This window comes from Lactuca saligna, chromosome 1, assembly GCF_052625555.1.
Source record: "Lactuca saligna cultivar CGN05327 chromosome 1, ASM5262555v1, whole genome shotgun sequence".
NCBI lineage: Eukaryota > Viridiplantae > Streptophyta > Magnoliopsida > Asterales > Asteraceae > Lactuca > Lactuca saligna.
The window spans coordinates 66,483,207-66,505,708 of NC_136417.1; the positions used below are offsets into that span (position 1 = coordinate 66,483,207).

A 22,502-nucleotide genomic window follows, 5' to 3' on the forward strand; every position below is an offset into this window, starting at 1 on the left:
ATTTAATTTCAACAATCAACAATAAACCCGATTACGCATTCCCGTTATCCTCACCTTACGTTCCTAAAAATAACGTCTATTATAAGAAACCTATTTCAGGATTTTTCATCGGGACGGACATCACTGCAGAGGGGCTTCCTCAACAATAAGTGTCCTAAAGGCAACCATGTGGGGGATAGAGTACACCGGTGAACACGTCGTTCACAACACCTACAGGTAATGAGCCTGCTAGTGTTCCACAGGACAGTCTAGAATAGTCTGTGGTCGTCATCCATACTCTGCTGAATGACTAGAATAACACTAATAACACCGAGGCCTCTCATCTGTTTATTACACACCAATTACCTACCCATGTTCTACCCAACATATTAGTAGATAAAAATATACATTTTTATACATTGTTTAAAAACCTGTATAACATGTTTTAATCAACACATATTCCACATAACAGATGAGGCATACACACATAACACGTATTTCATAGAGAATACATCAGATCTATAAGATAGAAGAGAGTGAATATACACTCACACGTATAACAACCAAATATATACACATAACACGTATTTTATAGGAAATAGTTCATAATATTGCGTTGGAATGAAAATAACTACACACTCACTTGATCAGAAGATGATCCGACAGCACTACAGCTTATAGAAGCAGCGTCTCTCCATAGATCTAGAAGATCTTCACAAAAACCGGCTCCTCGCGGGCAGGGCTTCGGCTCGGGAATAACGCTCTTCGGGATTCTCGGGGCTTCGGATCTCGCTTCGGGGCTCGGGAATATTACCGGGGCTTCGAGGTACAAACGGCATGCAAAACGAGGCAAAGGACCAGAGAGAATGATGGAATTTGCAAAGGAAAGTCGGCTGCTTCGGGTCTCCTTTTATAGGTGCTGAACCCTCGCACGTACGCGGGGCGTACGCCTCGGTGGTCGTCAGCGCTTACGTCATCGGTCCATCTACGTCATTGCATACGACTCACTACTCCGTAGAACTCGAGTGCCCTACGCTGTACGCGGGGCGTACAGCAGTACGCGCTGCGTACTTCGGATAGACCGCCTCTCCTCTCTTCGGATAATATCGGAGTAAAATAAAAATAAATATTAAATATTTTATTAAATTTCAGAAATTCATATCTCCTTCATACGAACTCTGATTTCGACGTTCTTTATATCCACGCGAAGGTGAGACTACGCTCTACAACTTTCGTTTAGACTCTGTCGGCTAATTTTGACTTTCATTTTTATTAATTATTTTTAGAAGGCTCGGACAGGAAAACTTCGTTATAAAATCATAACTTCTTCGTCCGACGTCCGTTCTCGCCTATCTTTTCATCGTTTCGATACTAACAACGAGATCTTCTATTCTCATTTATATTGTTTCGGCTAAAAACCGCTCGATCTCAAATCGAGTATTTGGGTTGCATACTACCAAGTCGAAACTTAGAAAAATCATAACTTCCTCATACGAAGTCAGATTTGGGCGTTCTTTTTATGCACGCTCTCGGTTTAACGAAATCTACGACTTTCGATTAGACCGCTAAGGCTAAATATCGCTCTAACTTAAATTCATATTTTACGTCACTCGGCGTCGTGCTGGTTCCGTCTCGAAACTTCGACAGGTCATAACTTCTTCGTTATAACTCGGATTTTGGCATTCCTTATATCTCCGGAATCCTTGTTTCGACCACTACAACTTTATGCAAAGATATCGGGCTTATCTCACACTTTAATTTTGACGCTTATTTTATTCTTAATTCATTAAATTATAAAAATCAAGAAAATAAACACATAAATCACATAATTCACATAATTCACATAATTCACAAATAATACATTCTTATTATTTCAAGTTGAGTTACAAGGTTAACCTAGACTATTACATTGCTAAAAATGGCAAGCCTAGAAACACGGGCGTTACAATTCTCTCCACCTTAGAATGATTCCGTCCCCGGAATCACACACCAGCAAACAAATGCAGATAGTGACTCATCATGTCACTCTCCGTCTCCCAGGTGAGATTTGGCCCATTCGTGTGTTTCCATCGGACAAGCACTAACTCCACCATCTTACGTCGCAATTTCTTAGTCTTTCGGTCAACAATTGCCTCCGGTTCCTCAATCAACCTTTTGTTCTCATCGATCCTCAACTCTGAAAGTGGAATTATGTCGGGAACTTCTCCCGTGAAATTCCTCAAATAACACACATGGAAAGTGTTATGAATTCCATTTAGTTCTTCTGGTAGTTCGAGCTTGTAAGCTTGGTTCCCAATCCTCTGAAGAACTTTAAACGGTCCAATAAACCTTGGACTTAACTTTCCCCTTTTTCCAAATCTTATAAGTCCCTTCCACGGCGAGACTTTAAGCAAAATCGAATCTCTAACTTCAAAAGTCATCGGTCTTCGCTTTTTGTCAGCATAACTCTTTTGACGGTCCTGAGCTGCTAACATTCTCTCCCTAATTATTTTCAACTTTTCAGCAGTTTGATGGACTATCTCTGGCCCCATAAACTGCTTTTCCTCAGCCTCAAGCCAACAAGACGGCGTACGACACTTCTGTCCATACAAAGCTTGATAAGGTGCCATCTTTATGCTCGAGTGAAAACTATTATTATAGGAAAATTCTACCAAAGGTAAATGTTCATCCCAATTACCTAGGAATTCCAAGGTACACGCTCTTAACATATCTTCAAGTGTTTGTATCGTCCGTTCGCTCTGACCATCAGTCTGCGGATGGTAAGCTGTACTTAAACACAACTTGGTACCCAATTCCTCTTGTAGACTTTTCCAAAATCTTGAGGTGAAATGGCTATCACGATCCGACACAATCGTTATCGGAACACCGTGAAGCCTCACAATTTCCTTCACGTAAGAATTCGCAAGCTTTTCCATAGACCATTTCTCATTGGTTGCTATGAAATGCGCACTCTTAGTGAATCGATCGACGACCACCCAAATCATGTCGTGACCATTCTTTGTTCTGGGCAGTTTAGTGACAAAATCCATAGTAATGTCTTCCCACTTACCCATAGGCATAGGCAATGGTTCTAAACTCCCGTACGGTTTCTGATGTTGTGTCTTGACTCTTGCACAAGTCACACACTCGGCCACATACTTCGCAATGTCGAGCTTCATCGTCGGCCACCAATAATAGGGTTTCAGGTCCCTATACATTTTAGTGATACCGGGATGAATTGAGTACATGGTCTTGTGAGCTTCTTCCATCAAAAGATCTCTGACTCCTCCTGTCTTAGGTATCCAAATCCGATCTTGGAACACCTTCAGTCCGTGACTGTTTACATCGAACACCAACGTTTTGCCCAAACGTTCCTCCTTTCGGTCATTCTTCTCCGAAGCTTCTTCTTGAGCTTTCTTTATACTTTCCAAAATGGTTGAGAAAACTTCAATTCTCAACGCTCTTGGCCTTCTCTTTTCAAGATTGACTTTCCGACTGAGAGCATCAGCGACAACATTGGCTTTACCGAGGTGGTAAAGTATCTCACAGTCGTAGTCTTTAAGTAGTTCCAGCCAGCGTCGTTGCCTCATATTCAATTCTTTCTGACTAAAGAGATATTGGAGATTCTTATGATCAGTGAAAAGTTTGCACTTCGTGCCATAGAGGTAGTGCCTCCATATTTTCAGAGCGAAAACTACCGCTGCCAACTCCAAATCATGAGTCGGGTAGTTCTTTTCATGCTCTTTCAGCTGTCGAGATGCATACGCGATCACCTTATCTCTTTGGGTCAAAACACAACCCAATCCAACACCAGACGCATCGCTATAAACAGCGAAGTCTTCAACTCCATCGGGTAGAGAAAGTATCGGTGCCTCGCATAGTTTCTTCTTTAGCTTCTCGAATGCTTCTTTATGCTTATCACTCCAAGCATAAGTAGCTCCTTTGTGGGTCAAAGCTGTTAATGGACTAGCAATCGAAGAAAAGCCTTGGATAAACCTTCGGTAATATCCGGCTAATCCTAAAAAGCTTCGGATCTCCGTGGGACTTTTTGGTTGTTCCTACTTCATTACAGCTTCAATCTTTGCTGGATCAACCATTATACCTTCTTGGTTGACCACGTGACCCAAGAATTGGACTTCTCGAATCCAAAAATCACATTTGGAGAACTTCGCATACAACTTCTCCTTCTTCAAGACTTCCAAAACTTCTCGCAAGTGTCTGCCATGCTCCTCTTGGCTTTTTGAATAAATCAGAATGTCATCAATGAACACTATCACAGATTTACCAAGGAACGGATTACAAACCCTGTTCATTAAATCCATGAATGCTGCCGGAGCATTGGTTAGTCCAAACGACATAACCAAAAACTCATAGTGTCCATATCGGGTTCTGAATGCAGTCTTCTCTGTATCCTGCTCTCTTACTTTTAGCTGATGATATCCTGACCTCAAGTCGATCTTTGAGAAATAACTTGAACCTTGTAGCTGATCGAATAGGTCATCAATCCTCGGCAACGGATATCTATTCTTTATTGTTGCCTTATTCAGCTCTCGGAAATCAATGCACATCCTCATGCTTCCATCTTTCTTCTTTACGAATAACACCGGAGCTCCCCAGGGTGATGAACTAGGTCTAATGAAACCTTTGTCCAATAACTCTTGAAGTTGCATCATTAGCTCCTTCATCTCCGTCGGTGCTAATCGATAAGGTGCTTTTGCAATTGGCGTTGTTCCGGGCAACAAGTCAATACGAAATTCTACTTGTCGATCGGGCGGTAATCTAGGAAGATCTTCGGGAAATACTTCCGGATAATCACACACAACAGGAATATTTTGCATCACCTTCTTTTCCTTCTTAGCATCGATCAAGAATGCTAAGTATGATGTACACCCCTTGGTCAAACATTTTCTGGCTTTCATTAGAGAAATGATTCCAGAATTTACTCTGCGTTTATCTCCATACACCATAAACGATTCCTTTCCAGGCAAATTCACTTTCACTATTTTCTTCTTGCATAAAATTTCGGCATCATTGGCACTAAGCCAATCCATTCCCAAAACGATGTCGAAACTATTAAGTTCTATAGGTAATAATTCCTCGTGGAAATTATTCCCATTCACATCAATTAAAATGTTTTTCATACGATGGCTAACAGGTACAATCTTGCCACTAGCAACTTCGACTAATAAAGCATTATCTAGTCTCACAATAGGCAAAGCTAGTTTTCTACCAAATTCATGCGATATAAAGGAGTAGTTGGCTCCAGAATCAAATAAAATTTGTGCAGGCAATTTGTTAATGAGAAAGGTACCTGAAGCGACATCAGCTTCATCTTTAGCAGCTTCCAGTGTCATCTGGAATGCTCTTGCCTTTGGCTTTCGCGGAATGTTGGGTCTTGATGCTTCCTTCTTTTTCGGACAATCCCTTGAGATGTGCCCCTCCTCACCACAACCATAACAAACATTCTTGGTGAAAGTGCAGTCGTTGGCATAATGCCCTGGCTTTCCACATTTGAAGCATGTGGTTTCCCCGCCACACTTCCCATGATGCTTCTTCTTGCACTTGTCGCACCATTTCGCCTCTACCTTTCCTCCACTTCCTCTCGAACTAGACTTCGAGAATTTACTTTTCTTGTTGGACCCTGAAAATCCATCGATTTTCCTTTTCTCACCAACCTCTGACCTTTCTAGACCTTTTTCCCTGATCTGGGTCTCAACATTTTTAGCAGCCCAGATGGTGGCTTTCAATGTGGTTTCTTGCTTAACCATTGGACCATAGTCTGCTGGTACTCCAAGGGCAAACTTGTTGACCTTAGAGAGTTCTGTAGGCACCAAATATGGGATAAACTTCATCTTTTCCGTGAAACTTGTAGCGTATTCAGTAACGCTCAATTTCCCTTTCTTCAAATTCTGAAACTCATTACTGATTTCCAGAAGGTCCTGCTCGGAGCAGTATTGCAGTTTTAGTTGTTCCAGAAAGTCTTCCCAAGACATTTTGCTTGCTTTTCCCTTGGGCATAGAGTCAGCTAACAGCTTCCACCAACTCAACACCCCAGATTTTAGCAGAGGGATCGCAAGAGCGGTCTTCTGCCTGTTGCTGCATTCGCAACTTTCAAACATAGTCTCCATTTCGGAGACCCAGTCCATAACTTGCACCGGCGTCGGGCTTCCGGATAGGCATGGTGGTTTGGATGCCATGAAATCCTTATACTTGCACCCACGACCATCATTTCCTCCATACTGGTTATTGCGTCTAACCACTGGTTGTTCGTCTTGACCAATGATCCCACTAAAGTTTTCTCCTTCAGACTGCCCTCCATTCTCCTCGGGCTCTTCCGCTTGAATTGACGGTTCTTCACGATTCTGCCTAAGCAAGCGTCTTGTTTCTTCCATCTGACGATCCAACATCATTCGAATCATCATTTGTACACCAGCCATTGTTATCGGCTCAGGTGCAGCAGCTACGACAGGTACTTGCTCGATTACAGGCGGTTGATTCCTGTTTTCATCAGCATTTCCAATTCCGCTTCTTGTTCTCACCATTTTGATCTATACACCGAATAATTTCCCCTTATTACTCCAAACGATTACATGCTAGTTCTAATATCGTACATATACGCTTAGAATCCTAAACACATAAACCTTCAGATCCGGTTGGCAACAAACCATAGATCCGAACAAATAATATCATATATGGCAACATATAACATTTAGCACATAAAAGCATTTTAGGCAACTTTCCTAAAATAAACTAGTGCTTGTGTCTAAAATCTATCAGACACACACCTAACAATCTCCACTTAGCATCCTAAGTTTAAGTTTAGAAATCCTACAAATTCCTAATTCGCTTAAACTAATGCTCTGATACCAACTGTGACATCCCCAAAATCTCGGCCAGAAAAGACCGGTGTCATTTATGCTTTTTAAACATTTTCAGAGTAAATCCTTTTAATTTTAAAAGAGATGCGGAATTTGTTCCCAAAAACAAAACATGATAAAATAGATATTTATCAAAACATTTCATAAAGAAATATGATTTCATTTCATAATCAAAAGTCGGGATGTCATGTTCCGATACAGGTCATAAAGCATAAACGATAGCATTACAAGTCATTCAACAAATATATACATATACAGACTTGTAAACAAAACAACTTGATGTTCGCCCATCTTAAGCTCTTGCGCCACTTCCTGTAAAATAAATCAATTGAGTGGGTCAGGCTTGGGAGCCTGGTGAGCATATAGGGTTTTCAACCTACAATAATTATATTTAATTTCAACAATCAACAATAAACCCGATTACCCATTCCCGTTATCCTCACCTTACGTTCCTAAAAATAACGTCTATTATAAGGAACCTATTTCAGGATTTTCATCGGGACGGACATCACTGCAGAGGGGCTTCCTCAACAATAAGTGTCCTAAAGGCAACCATGTGGGGGATAGAGTACACCGGTGAACACGTCGTTCACAACACCTACAGGTAATGAGCCTGCTAGTGTTCCACAGGACAGTCTAGAATAGTTCGTGGTCGTCATCCATACTCTGCTGAATGACTAGAATAACACCAATAACACCGAGGCCTCTCATCTGTTTATTACACACCAATTACCTACCCATGTTCTACCCAACTTATTAGTAGATAAAAATATACATTTTTATACATTGTTTAAAAACCTGTATAACATGTTTTAATCAACACATATTCCACATAACAGATGAGGCATACACACATAACACGTATTTCATAGAGAATACATCAGATCTATAAGATAGAAGAGAGTGAATATACACTCACACGTATAACAACCAAATATATACACATAACACGTATTTTATAGGAAATACTTCATAATATTGCGTTGGAATGAAAATAACTACACACTCACTTGATCAGAAGATGATCCGACAGCACTATAGCTTATAGAAGCGGCGCCTCTCCGTAGATCTGGAAGATCTTCACAAAAACCGGCTCCTCGCGGGCAGGGCTTCGGCTCGGGAATAACGCTCTTCGGGATTCTCGGGGCTTCGGATCTCGCTTCGGGGCTCGGGAATATTACCGGGGCTTCGAGGTACAAACGGCACGCAAAACGAGGCAAAGGACCAGAGAGAATGATGGAATTTGCAAAGGAAACTCGGCTGCTTCGGGTCTCCTTTTATAGGTGCTGAACCCTCGCACGTACGCGGGGCGTACGAGGCTACGCGGGGAGTACGCCTTGGTGGTCGTCAGCGCTTACGTCATCGGTCCATCTACGTCATTGCATATGACTCACTACTCCGTAGAACTCGAGTGCCCTACGCTGTACGCGGGGCGTACAGCAGTACGCGCTGCGTACTTCGGATAGACCGCCTCTCCTCTCTTCGAATAATATCGGAGTAAAATAAAAGTAAATATTAAATATTTTATTAAACTTCAGAAATTCATATCTCCTCCATACGAACTCTGATTTCGACGTTCTTTATATCCACGCGAAGGTGAGACTACGCTCTACAACTTTCGTTTAGACTCCGTCGGCTAATTTTGACTTTTATTTTTATTAATTATTTTTAGAAGGCTCGGACAGGAAAACTTCGTTATAAAATCATAACTTCTTCGTCCGACGTCCGTTCTCGCCTATCTTTTCATCGTTTAGATACTAACAACGAGATCTTCTATTCTCATTTAGATTGTTTCGGCTAAAAACCGCTCGATCTCAAATCGAGTATTTTGGCTGCATACTACCAAGTCGAAACTTAGAAAAATCATAACTTCCTCATACGAAGTCAGATTTGGGCGTTCTTTTTATGCACGCTCTCGGTTTAACGAAATCTACGACTTTCGATTAGACCGCTAAGGCTAAATATCGATCTAAATTAAATTCATATTTTACGTCACTCGGCGTCGTGCTGGTTCCGTCTCGAAACTTCGACAGGTCATAACTTCTTCGTTATAACTCGGATTTTGGCATTCCTTATATCTCCGGAATCCTTGTTTCGACCACTACAACTTTATGCAAAGATATCGGGCTTATCTCACACTTTAATTTTGACGCTTATTTTATTCTTAATTCATTAAATTATAAAAATCAAGAAAATAAACACATAATTCACATAATTCACAAATAATACATTCTTATTATTTCAAGTTGAGTTACAAGGTTAACCTAAACTATTACATTGCTAAAAATGGCGAGCCTAAAAACACGGGCGTTACAATCTAGTAAGTGTTTATAGCCCTTTGAAGTTAGTATATCACCTAATCTTGTGTTTTAACACACATCCATCCGTGAAAATGTTCCAAAAGGTTGATTCTTCAAGTTTCACCAAGAACACACACTAGCGTTCTTGGACTTTTGGCTCATTTCAAGCTTCTATATTGTAAGTGCCTCTATCCTATAGTATCATAGAGCTTATTATACGTCCATACATCAAGAAAACACAAAGAAACACCAAGATCAAAGGTGTTTACGGTCCAAGAACTCCTTAAAACGTAAACCCTTCTTAAAGGGGCCAAAGTGACCCTAGTCCGTTCACAAGCTTGGGAAACTAGTCTAGACTCATTCCATTATATGATTAGGACTTGAAAACATCAAAATACCATAATCCATATGGTTTTACGGTAGTAAACCCAAAAGGAAATGGTCTTAGGGTCGTAAACTCCTCAAAGGAGGGAAATGGTGCCCTAACTTCTTCCTTAGACTTATACATCAAGTACAAAATGCTTCTAGGGACTTATAAACCTTCAAATCAACAAATGGTCAAAGGAGTATGAGATTACGGCCGTAAACTCATGGGTTTATGACCGTAAACTCAATGAGTTGAGGTTACAAAACCGTAAACTCAAGAAAGGGGTTCTTTTGAACCCTAAACCCAATAGCTTTGTCCTACAACACTTAGATGCAATCCTTGGGACTTATAACACTTATATAAAGTGTTTAACTTGTCTTAGGATGTTTTAGCTTTGTAAATTAGTTGTTTAAAGACTAATTGGTTACATATATGTGAATTTATATGTTAACTAGGATCATTGTGCGTGTACAAGTCTTCACTTGACACCTAGCAATCCTATATCTTCACTTCATCCAAATCACTCACTACAAGTGAGTTCATACCCCTTAATTAACCTTTTAAATGTTTTTAAATGCTTTTAGGGGGGGGGGGGGGGTACAAGTAAAGCTACTATAGTTATTATATCAATCACATGTGATTAATAACTATCAACAAGTGAATCTCTTACTTTCAAACTGTGTTACCAAACTGTTTTACTTCAAACTGTCTTACAAACTCTTTTACATACCAAATGCTTTTAACAAAACTTCTTTTATAATTTAATATTCTCAAATGCATGCCTATGTATGTATAGTTATATAAGAAATGTTTAAAGGACTTAGGAATGCTAGCTCGCTTTATCTCCTTTTCCTTGTTGGGATGTAGCTTTAGGGCATCGGTTATCCGTCTGAAGGTCATCTAAATATTAGTTATATATTATGTATACATATAGAGACATAAGGGTTCTATCAGTCAATTCAATACCCTTGGGTAGCAAGGGTATACGTTCATGTTCATAAGTACAAGTCATATCACTAGTAAACTACAATAGGCGTAGTTTAGGAAGTTACTAATACTATTACTAGAACAATAAATCATACAATGAGTCAGTTCATACATGAGTCACTACTTGCTAGATAGAGATAGAACACACAATACAGCTAGTACACACAGTACATTACTATACAAGCTAGATAGAGAGAGAACACACAAAACAGCTAGCACATACATTACATATACATTCATGCAGTTTTGTGAGCCACTAAACGGGGCATGGCACTACCCGCTATGACCGTTTTTGTATCCTGAATCTCCTTAATTGGGGAGTGTATGAGTTTGCGTATAGATCTATACTGGATTGACTATCCTACACCTTGTTGCTCGCTACAATGGGGCTTGCAAGTCTACGGGTGCCAAATGTCATTTCTTACGGCGTCTTACATCATCGTTTTACTATTGATTCGGTAGCAGGGTACAGGCCGATCACATGGTACTTTAAATAACAATTGGTTTAAGGTAATTAGTACAACAGTAGTTACTTAATTCAATACTACCGTACTATAATTTTCCCATTACATTCACTTCGTGAACATTCACACGATGCACGGTAATGTAAAAACTATATTTTTGGTTAATGATAGTCGGATTTGGGAAAATACACACTCTTACAAGAGACACACACAGTTACTAGATGCCTTGGTAGAAGGCTACTTTTAGTAGGAAACATAGGGTTTTCTAGGAGAATTCAAACAAATACAAACTTTACAAAACTTTTACATTACATCTTACAAATGCTTTCATACAAACTCAGACACTAATATACTTATGATCTCACCAGCTTTAAAGCTGATACTCACTTTCAAAATAACTTGTATTCTTAGGTCACCAGTAGACAGGTACCGGTGCCAGGTTTTTGAGAAGATGGAGCTTGTTCAAGACTCCTCTTTTATTTTGATGTACTATTTGGTGTCTATATAACTTGACAGAATACACTTGTATGAATTTATATTATTAATGCAATGGATGATATTGTTACTTGTTTACTACTTTGCATTGTTGTGATACTATACATGATGTCCTCCACCCTCGAACGATTCCGCCGTTCAGGTTTTGGGGTGTGACAGAACATTTCTAGAATCATCTTCTTCGACAGTTTGAAGATCTGGGTTTTCAAAATTTTCTCCATTGTTGTGATTTTATTTAGTCTAGAGCATGGTCATTTTGGGGGTTCTATAAATTCACTGTAATAAGAAGGTTTGCATAGCAATTTAGGTATGGATTGACTCAAGTTAATCAGGATACATCATTGAAAGTAGGGTTTAGTGGTGATTCCATCTGAGATAAACAAAAAAATATGAGATGAAAATATGGCTTCATTTTTTGTAGATGAGAGAGAGAGAGAGAAGGGGAGGGGCATTTGTATGCATAGAACAAAGGGTATTATTGTCATTTAATAGAACTTAACAAAAAAATTTAATAATGTTTGTCACATGGGCCTTTTATATGCTAGATTTTCTTCTTAGGACCATCTCACAGAAAAAAGTTTCATAAAAAGCATTTCATGGAAAATCAAGAAACCTAAAGGACCGTTCGTGTAATTTACTCTCTCTCTCTCTCTCTCTCTCTCTATATATATATATATATATATATATATATATATATATATATATATATATATATATATATATATATATATATATATCAACCGAACATGTAAAGAGTAGTACATATAGTGTTTAGGAAAGATGCAAAAGATCATATGATGTCAAGTTTGTAAAAATCGCTAGACAATACTAAGTTTGTCGACTTGTGACAAAAGATTGGTGAATCTAAATTGCTAATCAATTAAATTATAAAAAATAACTAATATCGTATGAAAATAGATAAACACAACTAATATCATATCAAAATAAGTTAATGACTAATACAAAATGAATACTTCATCAAATAGTTTTTATTAAATATAAAATTTCTTTAAGATGCTTCACATATTGTATAGTGTTCAGGAAAGACGCAAAAGATCATATGATGTCAAGTTAGTAAAAATCGTTATGCAATACTAAGTCGGTCGACTTGTGATAAGAGATTAGACTGTGTGGTCGGTGAACCAAAATTTCTAATCAGTTAAATTATAAAAAATAACTAATATTTTAAGAAAATAGATAATAACAATTTTTATCGTATCTAAATAAGTTAATGACTAATGCAAAACTAATACTTCATCAAATAGTTTTTATTAAAGATAAAATTTCTTTAAGATATTGTTTAGGTATGGACACTGCTATATTGTTTCCATACCACCTAGAAAGTAATCGAAAATTTAATCGGACACTAGTCAAAAAAAAATTACTAACACTATATAATGGAAATATTATATACAAGGCATATATGCTAAAAAATCACTATGTACTCACAATTCTAGTCTAATTTCACCTATATATAAGAGGGACGCTATAAAAGAATGTGCAACTATATCATTAGAGTCTACAAATAAATAGACCATTAATAAATAAAACAATAACAACGTACTTTCAATTTCTCATTATTTTACACTTCCAGTTCCCACCCTTTAACATTATGTTATCAATATTTATGCCATAATATTAATAAAGTTGGCATTAAATCACAAAAATATTCCTTACGTCTAACCTCATTTTGCATTTGTTATAATTTCCTTTTCGTATCTTCCATCTTCGATTCCTTCAATTTATTTAACATATATAAAGGGAGTAGATTTGTCATTCTCGTTGTTTATGGACGTACATTGATTAGAAATTAACTTTGTGGTTCTAATTTAGCAACTTCTGAATTTTCATTGGTAGAAAGATAAATCTCAAACCCTAATCGATTTGCTAACTAGACAGTAGACACCACGAACGGTTAATAAAGCTTTTACGTTTAACTACCATTCGTAGTGTCTATAGTAATGATTTTTTTTTTTACTTATATGCTTAAGTTACTTGTACCAATGCATTGACCGGTTGTACCAAAGACCATGAGACAAATGGAAGAAATTAAAGAAGTTAAATTTTAAAAATGGTGATAGAGGAAAACAGGGGTGACTTGAGATTGATGCTTAACTGCTACCACACTCACTTTGTCTTGTGTTTTACTGAAAGAGTCAAGAACAAGATTAATCAAAGCATGATTAAACTATAAAGAAATTATACAAAAATGGTGGGTAGGGTGGGGTGACTGGGTGAGGGGTGGTGCTCTGCTAATTTTGCAAATCTCAAGGTATTCTTTTAATGTTTCTTTAATCTTTTTGTTTTTTATATTGAAATTCGCCATGAAACCTGTGCTTATTTCTTGATCACCACCCCAGTGTTCGAACCAAGCAAGAAAAACCCAGAAAAAAGGAGAGGTTTTTAGAGAGAGAAAGACACAGAGGAAGTGAGAGACGCAAAGATTAAGAAAAACAAACCTCAAATGATACAAACCCAAGAAAAGTTTGCAATTTGAGGCAAATGTCGATGTTGTCGTGCCCTAAATCCGATAACCATTATCCTATTAATCTCCATTGTTTCTTGAAATCTCCTCTGCTTTTCTTCTTCATTTCTATAACTCTTTTCTTGATTCACTGTTCCGCCGCCGCTGACGGCGGCGATGGAGGTCCTAACCAAGAAGCTGTTGTGCTTTTCACTTGGGTTCATGGTGATAACGGTGGTGGTAACGACGGTTCTTTCTTTTCGAGTTGGACACTTTCCGGCGACACCAAAAGCCCATGCAAATGGGATTACGTTAAATGTGATTCACAAGGTTTTGTTTCGGAAATCAATATTCAGTCGATACCATTGCAGCTACCATTACCGGCGAATCTTTCTTCGTTTTCCCATCTGAAAAGCCTTACGATATCCGACGCTAACATCACCGGAACTCTCTCCGACGACATTGGTTCCTGTCGGGAGCTTGTCGCCATTGATTTAAGCTCAAACAGTCTCGTGGGTCCCATCCCGTCTTCCATTGGCAACCTTGAAAACCTCCAGGACTTGATTTTAAACTCCAACAAACTCACCGGAAAAATCCCACGTGAGCTTGGGAACTGCCGGAGCCTCAAGAATCTTCACCTGTTTGACAACCGACTCACCGGAAACATCCCACCTGAATTAGGTCAGTTACATAACCTTGAAGTCATCCGCGCCGGAGGAAACAACGACCTCGCCGGAGAAATCCCTGAAGAAATCGGAAATTGCAGAAACCTCACGTTTCTCGGCCTCGCAGACACAAGAATATCAGGTTCTCTCCCTCACTCATTAGGTAACCTCACCAAACTAGAAACACTTTCCATCTACACCGCCATGCTTTCCGGTGAGCTCCCGCCGGAGCTCGGCGACTGTTCAGAGCTTGTAAACTTGTTCTTATACGAAAACACACTTTCCGGCTCCATCGTTCCCGACCTCGGAAAGCTCAAAAAGCTTGAAAAACTGTTACTATGGCAGAACAACTTAGTCGGATCAATCCCTGAAGAAATCGGAAACTGTACTAATTTAAAAATCTTCGACGTTTCTTTAAATTCATTATCCGGCGTTCTTCCATCTTCCGTTGGTAATCTCATTGAGTTAGAAGAATTCATGATTAGCAACAACAACATCTCCGGTTCAATCCCGATTGTTATTTCAAACGCCGTCAATCTCCAACAATTACAGCTGGACACCAATCAAATCTCCGGTCTGATTCCTTCCGAGATAGGAAAATTAACAAATCTCGAAGTGTTCTTCGCATGGGATAACAATCTTGAAGGAAGCATACCTTCAAGTTTAGGAAGTTGTACAAATCTTCAAGCATTAGATTTATCTCACAATTCACTCACCGGAAGTATCCCTCCAGGGTTGTTTCAACTCCAAAACCTCACCAAATTGCTTCTAATTTCAAACGACATTTCCGGTTCAATCCCGCCGGAAATCGGGAACTCCACCGCGTTAGTCCGGTTACGATTGGGTGATAATCGAATCACCGGCGAAATCCCGAAAGAAATCGCCGGATTAAAAAGCATAAACTTTCTTGATTTGTCCGGAAACCACCTCTCCGGGGTGGTTCCCGGTGAGCTTTCCGGTTGCACCGAGTTAGAAATGGTGGATCTTAGCAACAACACATTACAAGGCTCGTTACCGGATTCTTTATCATCATTATCAGGACTCCAAGTCCTGGATGTTTCCAATAACCGGTTTTCCGGTCCCATTCCCGCTAGTTTCGGGCGGTTGGTTTCATTAAACAAACTCATTCTTAGTAAGAATGAGTTTGCAGGAGCGATCCCTCGATCGCTCGGGCTCTGCTCAGGTCTACAATTTCTAGACCTGAGCAGTAATAAATTATCAGGCGGGATACCGCCTGAGTTAGGAAACATTCAAGCGCTCGAGATCGCCTTGAATTTAAGTTGCAATGGGTTAACCGGGTCGATCCCGGATCAAATAGCTGCGTTAAGCAAGCTTTCGATTCTTGACATGTCGTACAATAATTTGGAAGGAAATTTGAATCCACTTTCGCGTCTAGATAATCTTGTTTCGTTAAATATTTCGTATAATAATTTTACGGGATATTTACCGGATAATAAGCTTTTTAGGCAGTTATCGGAAGCTGATTTAGCCGGGAATCGAGGGTTGTGTTCTTTTGGAAAAGAATCGTGTTTTTTAAACAATGTTGCAGAATCAGGAAATGGGAAAGATGAGTATAAATCAAAAAACGCAAAGAGGTTAAGACTAGCGCTAGCGTTGCTTATTACTTTGACGATTGCTATGATGATTATGGGAGTGGCTGCGGTTTTACGTGCAAGAAGGGGTTTCAAGGGTGATGATGAATCTGAGCTTGGCGAATCATGGCCATGGCAATTCACGCCTTTTCAGAAGCTAAATATTTCAGTTGACCGAATATTGAAATGCTTAGTGGACACTAATGTCATCGGGAAAGGGTGCTCTGGGGTTGTGTATCGTGCTGATATGGATAATGGTGATGTGATTGCTGTGAAGAAGCTTTGGCCATCAATGGCGGTTGATGGTGGTTATGAAGATGAGAAAGCTACAGTTCGAGATTCGTTTTCAGCTGAAGTGAAAACATTGGGATCTGTGAGACACAAGAACATTGTTAGGTTTCTGGGTTGTTGTTGGAATAAGAAGACGAGGCTCCTTATGTATGATTATATGCCAAACGGAAGTCTTGGGAGTCTTCTTCATGAACGAATGGGGAGTTCGTTGGAGTGGGAATTGAGGTATCATATCTTGTTGGGGGCTGCTGAAGGAATTGCTTATTTGCACCATGATTGTGTTCCTCCGATTGTTCATCGAGATATTAAAGCTAATAATATTCTCATCGGTCTGGAATTTGAGCCATATATTGCAGATTTTGGTCTCGCGAAGCTCGTTGATGATGGTGATTTTGCTCGTTCTTCTAATACAATCGCTGGTTCATACGGATACATCGCTCCTGGTATACACATTTCTTTCCTTCATTTCATGATTGTTTTTCTATGAGACATTTTCACGAACAGGTTGTGTGCAATTTCAGAATACGGATACATGATGAAGATCACGGAAAAGAGCGATGTTTATAGCTATGGTGTAGTGATGCTGGAAGTTTTAACAGGGAAACAGCCGATCGATCCAACGATACCAGACGGATTACACGTCGTGGATTGGGTGAAACAGAGAAAAGGATGGATCGAAGTACTTGATCGGAGCTTATTATCTCGTTCGGAATCCGAGATTGAAGAAATGATGCAAGCATTAGGCGTTGCATTACTATGCGTCAACTCATTGCCGGAAGAACGACCAACGATGAAAGATGTTGCGGCAATGTTGAGGGAAATTAAGCACGAAAGAGAAGAGTATGCAAAAGTTGACGCTCTTTTGAAGGGTTCACCGGAGAAACCTGCCACCGGAAGTAAGGCGGAAGGAGGAGTTCCGGCAACATCATCTTCATCGGCTGCTGCTGTGGCTGGTGGTGGGATGAGAAGTAACGCGAGTAGCTTCTCTGGTTCTTCGTTGCTTTACTCGTCGTCTTCTAGAGTCGCCTACAAGTGAATAAAAGTGATTCTTGATTTGGGTGTGTGATGTTTCGGAATTTTTTAGATATGGTAATTTAATTATATTTGGTGTTGAGTTTAATGGATATTTGAATGGGTTTAGTTGTAAATTAAGAGATATGGGACGTGTGTTGTAAGTAGAAGAAATTTTGAGCCCATTTTGGCTTATGAACCTTCTTCATAACTAGTAGAATAATGACCACTTTTTGGCATTTGGATTTTAAGTAATACGTATTTGTTGAATTTTGTTTGTTTTAGTGTTGAAAAAAATAGTTAATGAAAAAATACCAAGAAGTGTAAAGAAAATGAGTTAACTAACTACTTTTAGTATATATTTTTAAAAGTAATCCATTTTGACCAATTTATACGCTTGATTAATACATAATACGTTCATATGGGAATATTATGTTTAGCATTGTATCAGAGACTTCCTCTCTAAAACCCTAGACGATCCCTTCTATCTTCCTTCCTCTTGTTTGCTTTCTTTTCTCTCTTTGTGCAATGTTAAGAGACAATAGCACCTCCTCTAAACATCCTTACAAGGCTTATGGAATAACCAACATCAAGACTTATGTACCCTTGATTCTAGATATCAGCAGTCATAACTATGATCCATGGAGTGACTTCTTTACTGCTCATTGCATTGCTTACGACCTCCAGAACCACATCAATGCTACTTATGATGCACCAAACAAGCCACCCACTGACATGAGATGGTGACAACTTAACAACCTCGTCAAACTGTGGTTGTTTAACTCAATTTCCCAGAGTCTCTTCTACAACGCTTACTCTCCTCATGCATCTGATCGTAAAATATGGTTGAACATATCTTCCATCTTCAATGACAACAAAGAAACCACAGTTATGCAGTTAGAAAGTGAGCTTCGGTGCATCACCATGGGGAACCTAAGTGTTCATGATTACTGTAACAAAATCAAGAAACTCACTGATCTTCTTGAAGGTTTAGGCAAAAAATTTAAAGATAGGCATGTGGTCATTCACGCTCTCAACGGATTGTCCAGTAAATCCAGGGGCCTTGCCAACATTATCCGCCTGTCAAAACCTTTTCCTACTTTTCTGAGATGCGCTCCATTCTTGTTACAGAAGAAACCAGGCTCGCCAAACCTCGTGTCACTGCCCCATCTACTGATGACACTCCCTCATCCAATTCCCTCCTTCATGTTGCAACCACTCCCTTAAATCGAGGTGGTGGTGGTGGTGGCTCCTCCAGCACAATGAACGGAATTATGGCAATAATAACTGCTGATCTCGACAGCCTCCTAATTCTGCCGAAGGTCCACCTGCTCACGGTCAACATGGTTGGGTTTATATATCCCTGCGTATGAGGAGTACGCCCCACGTACTACAAGTTTTTCGAAAATGGAAAAACTGCCCCCTATGGATCAAATCTGCAAAGTATTTACATACCAAGGGACGACGATCATGGAGCCTGTGACATGTGATAGAGGAGTCAAAAGAGAGAGAGAGAGAGAGAGAGAGAGAGAGAGAGAGAGAGAGAGAGAGAGAAAGAGAGAGAGAGAGAGAGAGAGACAGAGAGAGAGAGAGAAAGAGAGAAATAAAGAAAAAGAACTGTGGATCAGAGGTTGCCTGATGGAGAAGGTGCCATTGGAAGGAAGCAACAACAATATCGCAATGGACTGACTTGGAAAATAGATTAAGAGAATAAGAGGCCAACCAAGGATAAGACAGAAGGCTCGGAGGCAGAGGTCATCTGAGGAGGAGGCATAAATAGAGGAGGCAATAAAAGAAATCGAGGAAGAAGCTCTGATTTTGTAACCACTACATTATTATAATTTAGGAGGAGAAATAAGAAATAGGAAAACATTAATCTTAATAAAGGAACCTCTAAAGACTATTAGCGAAGGTCCTCAGAGGTGGAGGAAATCGATTGTGGGTTATGGTCAGCAGTAAGGTTTTAACCTAGAGCTATGATACCATGTAAATATATGTGGATCCCACGATTATATCTAAAAGAGCCCATGTGGAGAGAAATGATACTCCAACATATATAGACACTTATTGAACTGTGTCACACCAATGTAAGATACACTAACATTTTCCCTCATAGTTGGAGACTCGATGAGGATAAACAAGGATGTGATAAACCACGGGGTATGAGACGTCGACTCTGATACCATGCAAATATATGTTAAGTCCAAGATTGTCTCTCCAAAAGAACCATTGTGGATAAAAATAGGACTCCAACATATATGGTCACTTATAAGACCGTATCACACTGATTTGGGATACGGTAACACTCCCTCTAAGAATCGAAGGCTTGATAAGGATAAATAAGGATTTGGGACACGGGGATGCGAGATACCGACTCTGATACCATAATATTAATTAATAGTAAGGGTAAAACCTAATATAAATAAGGATACATAAAGGGCCTTCTATCTAACCTAAACCCTAAGAGCTATGGGCCTAAACCCTAATCTCTAACATACTATCATGTACTAACAATGATCATTGTAAAATCTAAGGTTTATATCTATGAATTCGCAACTTTTGCAACAATATTTAGGACCGCATGAGGAGTTTGTTACTCATTTACCTTTTTCTACATTGCATAATACTTCGAAATTCATTTACCTTTATGGGTATACTTTGGTGAGTTAACACACAATTTTAGACACAAGTATTTGATATAAAAAATGTAAAAGAATGTTAGATTTTTTTTTTAAATGAACTATGAGCCACTATGAGACTAGCCCACTTGGTAGACTTTTTTTTTTTCTTTAAGATTGTAGGTATCGACCGTCGAGTTTTAATTCAGACATTGGTGATTTATACTAATACGGTGATACTAACTTTTAACCCTTAAAAAAACTATGAAAATTCCACCTTATTTTATTGATTTAAATATGGATATTTTTCAAATCTTTAGAAAAATTTTAACCCAAAAAATGCAAAACCTAATCGAATTTTTGCAATATTTTCTTTGTAAAAAACAATTCTCGCAACTACACTTGAATCATACGATTTAACTAATTGCAAAATTAATGATCATTTATGCTAATGCTAAAGGTCATTTGTTGTAATTTTGTGATATAATGACATTTTAATATCTTAATATGTTAAAAGATCTTCTTGGTATAAGTTTGCATTCTCAAACTTTTTTGACAAGTTAAAAAGTAGTTTATAAATTAGTATTTTAAAAACCCATTTATACTAGTTTTTTTATGAGTTTTTTAAAAAAATTTCAAAATATATCTTTATTTATTATAGAAACATATTTTTCTAAATATCTTTTTATGTTATTTTATATTTTCAACTAGTTTAACAGAGATAACTTTTATGAGATAACTTTTCAGCTAGTTTTTCGTTTGAATAACAAACAAAACCTAAATGATAAAAGACTTGTCACATGGAAGGATTATTTTAAGGACATAACAGTACAAATTAATTACTAGTTTAACCTTTTTAGAAAATAATGATTGAAGTTTGTTGGTATCATCCCATCAAATAATTGATGCCTAGGCTAGATTGCCCATCCTTTTTCCCTTTGACTACATCTACCTCATTTTAGGTCATTTTCTCACATTTTAAATTACAATTTATCGGCAAAGTGTACGATTCTGGTATGTAAATTAAATTGTACCTATTACATATTTGGAAACTTTCATATGTAATATGCAGTATTGGTCATGGTGATTGTACCACGAGGTGTGAATGGCATAAAGTAAATGCAAGGAATCTCTTTATACATGGCCTCTGACCCGAATTCATTACATTGAGATTCACATACTTTTTTATTAGTTTAATCGGTTTATTCTTTTTTGTTGGAAAATGTAACTTAAAAAGTAAATCTTTTCTAAACAATTGACTTTTCAAATTATCGAATTTGTTAGGATCTTGTTTAGTTTCTAACGAGTTAAATAGATATAGTTTAAATTTGGTTAAATTGTAATTGATGTATATTATTCAAAATGGGGTCAAAATTACCTAATGTATGTTTTTAGAGAATATGACGAAAATAGTTGTTGTTTTTTCATTTTTTACAAAAACAAGCTAAAATCTAAGAAAAATCTTCAATAACCACAAATTGTTCAGGACAATGTGAAATAGGGAATAATACTATGAAATGCTTAAAACAAAGTTGTTTTGGTATTTTACAGTGGGCCTTACAAAATGAATACACATTATAAAATGAATTTCTTATCAAATATTGTGTGCAAATTCAACAAAAAGTCACATTTGGATGGAGTTTTACCCTTTTGCCCTTCCACGCTACAAATTTGAGGCATATTTGTGGGCATAATATTTCTCCCATTTTTTTTTTGGAATTAAAAAAAAAAAATATACTTACAAAGAATCAAAGCTGCAATGCCTTAACATTGGACCAACGCACGGTTTTTGCGATTGAACCCTTGCTATTAATATGCATTATATATTTTGTTCATTGAAATTTAAAAGAAAACGTGGAAATCAAACATTCAAACCAAAGACCCTTTGTTGGGTGAGGTATTTACCATTAGGTCAAGAGCTGTTTTTCCTAAATTATTCTCATCTTTTTTTAAATATATTTTAAATTACTTTAGTATGTATAATATGTATTTTTAAATATAAATATGTATTGGTACGGATTATTTATGTATTCTTATGCATAAATACATATAAAACATATTTTCACAAATAAATATATATGTATTTTAACTATTTTATATTTGAATACATATTTTTTTTATTTAAATATATATTTTTGTCTATTCTTATATGTAATATATGTATTTATGCATATTATATGTATTATACAAACACCTAAAATTATATTTTTATATTTAAAAATATGTACTATATGTGTCTTACAATATGTTTAAAAATAATGTAATAATTACAAAAACAATTTGTATGTAGTGGTAAACACCTCACTCAACTTGACAGCTCTCCTTTAATTTTTCTTGTAAAAGGAAAATATTATGTGGACGACTTCATAATCGTATTGAGTTTGCTCTCATTATTAAGAGATATTTTGCATA

The 22,502-nt window shown here is 37.8% G+C and overlaps 1 protein-coding gene across 2 annotated transcripts; it reads left to right on the top strand.

Moving 5' to 3' along the window:
* Nucleotides 1-13,616: 13,616 nt before the first annotated feature.
* LOC145038904 (uncharacterized) lies at nucleotides 13,617-17,711 on the top strand. Of its 2 annotated transcripts, XM_078987128.1 has the most exons (3): nucleotides 13,617-13,721; nucleotides 13,810-16,904; nucleotides 16,983-17,711. In XM_078987128.1, exons 2-3 carry the CDS (start codon nucleotides 13,952-13,954, stop codon nucleotides 17,495-17,497), a joined length of 3,468 nt encoding a protein of 1,155 aa, XP_078843254.1. In that variant the 5' UTR covers nucleotides 13,617-13,721; nucleotides 13,810-13,951; the 3' UTR covers nucleotides 17,498-17,711. The 2 variants fall into 2 exon arrangements, with proteins under 2 accessions (XP_078843254.1, XP_078843249.1); XM_078987123.1 differs by having other exon boundaries at nucleotides 13,713-16,904.
* The last annotated feature ends 4,791 nt before the right edge of the window (nucleotides 17,712-22,502 follow it).

Excerpts from the sequence above, each read along its gene's own strand:
- LOC145038904 (XM_078987128.1), top strand. The coding sequence starts at position 13,952 with ATGTCGATGTTGTCGTGCCCTAAATCCGATAACCATTATCCTATTAAT. Across the intron at positions 16,905-16,982 it reads ATACGGATACATCGCTCCTG|AATACGGATACATGATGAAG; the intron begins GTATACACATTT and ends GTGCAATTTCAG.